Genomic DNA, 4222 nt, shown 5'->3' with positions numbered 1-4222 from the left:
GGCCGTGGAAACGCGCAGGCTCTGGCCCTTACCTGCGGCTGGCTCGATCGCGAGCGCCCGGCCGGGCCAGGCTCTGTAGACAGCGAGCCCGGTAACCCTCGTAGAGCTGATCATGCGTCACCTCTTTCAGGTCCTGCAAGTGCGTCTGCACCAGCATCCGTCGTAGGTTCAGGAAATCGCAGTGATGTGGGTTCTCCACTGGGGGGCAGGCCACCGAGTATCAGGGAGCTTTGGGTCCAGCCCCACCCAAAGGGTAATCTGACGGGAGTACTGGGAGTCCTGCGGCTCTAGCGGAGGGCCCTCTGCAGCCCTAGGTCCCCCCTTGGCTACTAGAACTCCCCATGATGAGAATCTACCCCAACTCTACATGTTGGGTGCAATTAACTCAGGGGGTGGCCTGGGCTCCCCACTGGCCTTAGGACACGTGCCTGGCCTTACTCACCCTCCACGGTACCCCAGGAGTAGCGGCGTCCCCTCACCGGTCGTGCCCCAACATCCCTCACCACCTCGCATGAACCCACGACTGCAAAAGGGATGCTTTCCTACAGGACAGGGTCAGGAGTCGCCTTAGGCGTCTCACAAGCAGAACATCCTCTTTCACTGTTCCACCTCCACATCCACCTGCCCCGCACCTCTGCCCCTTCCTGCTTTGCCTCTCACACCTTCATCTCAGCATCCTGCCTCTTGAAGTCTTCATCCTCATCAGAGTCACAATCTGGGAACTGGTAGATGTTGATCTCCTCTTCCTTCAGCTGCTCGCGGATCTTGATGGAAACAGATGCAGAAACACATGAGCCACAGACATTGCATGTCCAGAGACAGTGAGAGACAGATGTTGGGTGGTAAGAGACAGCCACAGCAGGCAGATGGTGGGTGATAAACATACTGGATGACCAGAAATGGAGTTGCAGAGATGTAGATGGTGAGAAAGGGGATGAGGTTCTAATGTGGTGGCAGATATCAGGGGACCAAGAGGGAGGCACATAACAGAAACAGTGGGAGGAGGCTCTGAGGACACTGGGTTGGGGGGATGTCATGGGGTCATCATATCCATGCCCCTGCCCTCAGACAGGCCTTAGGCAAGCATCTAGCCCAGAGGCTGTATACCCATCCTGTTCTGAACCTCCAGAGACAGACATGGGTACTTCTGGTAGTGTCCTACCCACCTTCCTCAAAAACTCGCCCACACGCTAGCCTGACCATCGTGCTCCAGGAAGGCCACCCCAAGATCAGAGAAGTCGAAGCTGAGTTCGGGTTTAGTCATAACTTTTGGCTCCATATGGGGCCAAAGCCAGAGGTCACCACCCACACCTTCTGCTTGAGGGCCTGGGTTTCCTTGGGCATCAGGGCATCTGCTTTTCCGATGACTGGGATGATGTTGACTTTCTCATGCACTGCCCGGAGGAAGGCCACATCTAGGGGCCGGAGCCTGCACCCAGGGATTTGTCAGGGTCCACCCCAGAGAGGCAGATACTCCCAGCCCCCCCCATGCCCTAACCCCCAGGGTGACCCCTCCAGACCCCCTGCCAAAGGGTGAGATGAAGTAGAGGCAGCAGTGGACGCGGGAATCCTGGATGTTCTTCCGGTTCAGGCCACTCTCGTCCCTCAGATATTGCTCGAATTGCTCCTCGATGAAGCGTACCACAGGCAACCAGCTGGTGAGGTGGAGGGAGAAGACCAGCGGTCAGAGATCAGAGGCCAAAGGGCAGGGGAGGGGGTGAGGCTAGCCAGGACTTGGGGAATGGGAAGTAGTGTCCATGGCTTCACCCAAAGACACCAAGGGAAACTGATGAGGTGTAGGTAAGATAAGGACACATGGGACACTTTGGGTCAGATGGTCCTCAGACACAGGCACTGCCTTTTGGGTCAGGGAGCTAGGTCAGACCAGCCCTGTAACTGATCCCTTGGTCTCCATGAGTAGCCACCGTGAGTGGTGTAGCCCTGGCCCTCTGCCCTCCTCACCAGTCCGAGCAGTCCACTGAGTCCCCAAAGCCAGGCGTGTCCACCAGGGTCAGCTTCACCTTAATACCCCCCTCCTCAATCTCCACGCCCCGGCGCTCGATGGTCAGCGTTTGTGTCAAGCGAGCTACAGGGGTGAGGAGAGAGCAGGGGCAGGGAACCTGAGGCAGGACTGATTCCCATCCTCTATCACCATTGTCCCCACTCTTTTTTCAGGGGAAGAAACAGTCTCAGAGAAAAACGGGGAGTTGCCTGAGTGCCCTGAGGGGAAGGAAGAGTGTACAGCCCTGGGATGGGGCCATGGCACTGCCTGAAGAGGGTGGGGAGGGTCTTACCACTGGCCTCTGGCACCTGCCGGTCCTCATAGAGGTTGGTGAGGAACAGACTGTTGATGAGCGTGGATTTCCCCAGGCCTGACTCCCCTGTGGGCAGGATGTGCCCAGCTGGTCAGGTGAGGGGACTCGAGGGTCTCTTAAGGACAACCCCATCCCCCTAGTTCCCTCTCCAAAGCCCCAGACCTGCCACCATGAGTGTGAAGTCAAACCCCTTCTTGACAGACTTGCGATGCAGCTGGTTGGGGAGGGCAGCAAAACCCACATACTCCTTGTCCTGTTGGTGGGGGGCAGGCAATATGAGGCTGTTGGGAGTGGCAGGCAGGGCCCCCAGTATCACCTAAGCTTGGGTGGTAGCAAAAGTCAGCCTGTTGTGGGTGGACCTGGGTCTAGGGACTGTGGGGGTAGGGGGCTGGGGAGCTGAGAGGCCTGGGTTCTCCAGGCAAAAGGACTCACCATGACTCCGCTAGCTGTCGCTGCACCTGCTATGGCTCCCCACTTCCTGTGGCAGGGCAGGAAGTTGAATACGGCAAACAAGGGGGCGGGCAGTGTAGGAAGCTGAGGTGCTCGAACTGGCCCAGGCCCAAAACGTTGGGGAAGGCTAAGACCCAGAATACCAATGGTTCCCACCTCCTGGATCTCTGTCCTTTACCCCTAAGGCAGCTTTAACTCCGATTTCCACACACCTTTATACCAAGCCTCAGTGGTAGCCCCATCCCCAGGGTGAGAGGTGGAGTATGGGCAGAAAGGAAGGAAGCAGGCTGCTCTTTAGCTGGTGAGACGGAGGCGTTGAACAGATGGTAATAAAGTTCCCAGGGTCTGAGTGGACAAAAGATATAATGAGACTGGTGGAAAAGGCCATTCATTTTCTACCTCATGCACTGGATTCTTTCAGGACTCCAAGTCTTTGGACACTACTTCTAGGAGGCCTTCCTTCATAATTTTGGCCAAGCAACTGCCCTGCTCAGAACACTTCAAGGATTCTCTAGAGACTTCAGTATCAAGTCTGAACTCAGGTTGAGCAACCAGAGCTGCCCTGGCTGGCCTCTTCCCATCTCTCACTCCCCTAAACCCCCTTGGCTCTTTCCTCAGATAGAGTTTTCCCCCTTTTCTGCACCGGTGAGCTCCGCTTCATCCTTCAAGGGCTTGATTCAAAGGGCCCTGCCCTCTCTAGAATTCTGGAATCACTCCCAGCGGAGGCACTCTCCCTCCTTTAAACTCACCAGCACGTTTCCTAGGCCCCACCAATGCTCACATTGGCTGTCTCTTCTGATTGAGCTGTCTGAGGGCATGGCCCAGGTCTTCCTAATTCCTGTGTCCCCAGTGTCTACAGGGCCTGGCAAAAAGAAGGTGACATTAAATAGAAAAATGAGCAAATGATAGGACCATCAGATGACGTAGTGGTTATGTTGCTGGAACCTCCACGTGGCCAACCACCATTAGAGTCCAGGACATGGTGGCTTAAAATTCACACCGTGTGTGTGTGTGTGTGTGTGTGTGTGTGTGTGTGTGTGTATGACCAAAATCCCAAGGGGAGACTGGAGGAGAAAGGATTGTGGCATGGCCATCCCTCATCCCTCTTGGGGAGGTGATTCTTCACTTTCTATCTATCTCTCCGACGAGTGCATGTGCCCTATAGCAAAAATTTCTCTATTAAAAAAATAAAAAAAAAAACCTCAACCAGCAGATGGCATAATGGTTACATCACTGAACTCCCATGTAGTTGATTGCAGTTCGAGTCCTGGACCCAGTGACTTAAACCTCACACTGGGTATGTGAGCATGCTTGCCCAAGAGGAGAATGGAGGAGAGGGGATTGCTGTGTAGCCATCCCCCGTGAGGGATGATTTCTCGCTTTCTGTCTCTCTGGCAAGTGCATGTACCCTATAGCAAAATCTCTCTTAAAAAAAAAAGGGGGGGGGGGACCCAGCA

The 4222-nt window shown here is 55.2% G+C and overlaps 1 protein-coding gene across 1 annotated transcript in view; it reads right to left on the bottom strand.

Moving 5' to 3' along the window:
* Nucleotides 1-3588, bottom strand: part of SEPTIN1 (septin 1) — a 5261-nt gene extending 1673 nt beyond the window's left edge. Inside the window, exons 1-10 of the mRNA XM_027771724.1 lie at nt 3515-3588; nt 2748-3110; nt 2478-2568; nt 2295-2381; nt 1963-2086; nt 1521-1655; nt 1312-1429; nt 663-764; nt 443-542; nt 33-198 (exon numbers count right to left, since the gene is read on the bottom strand). Coding sequence (XP_027627525.1) covers nt 33-198; nt 443-542; nt 663-764; nt 1312-1429; nt 1521-1655; nt 1963-2086; nt 2295-2381; nt 2478-2568; nt 2748-2750 — 926 coding nt within the window. The 5' untranslated portion in view covers nt 2751-3110; nt 3515-3588. The remainder of the gene's footprint in view (nt 1-32; nt 199-442; nt 543-662; nt 765-1311; nt 1430-1520; nt 1656-1962; nt 2087-2294; nt 2382-2477; nt 2569-2747; nt 3111-3514) is intronic.
* Nucleotides 3589-4222: the final 634 nt, after the last annotated feature.

The sequence above is a fragment of the Tupaia chinensis genome, unplaced genomic scaffold (genome assembly GCF_000334495.1).
Source record: "Tupaia chinensis unplaced genomic scaffold, TupChi_1.0 Scaffold000231_1, whole genome shotgun sequence".
NCBI classification, from domain to species: Eukaryota; Metazoa; Chordata; class Mammalia; order Scandentia; family Tupaiidae; genus Tupaia; species Tupaia belangeri.
This window is presented reverse-complemented; position numbering and strand designations above follow the sequence as displayed.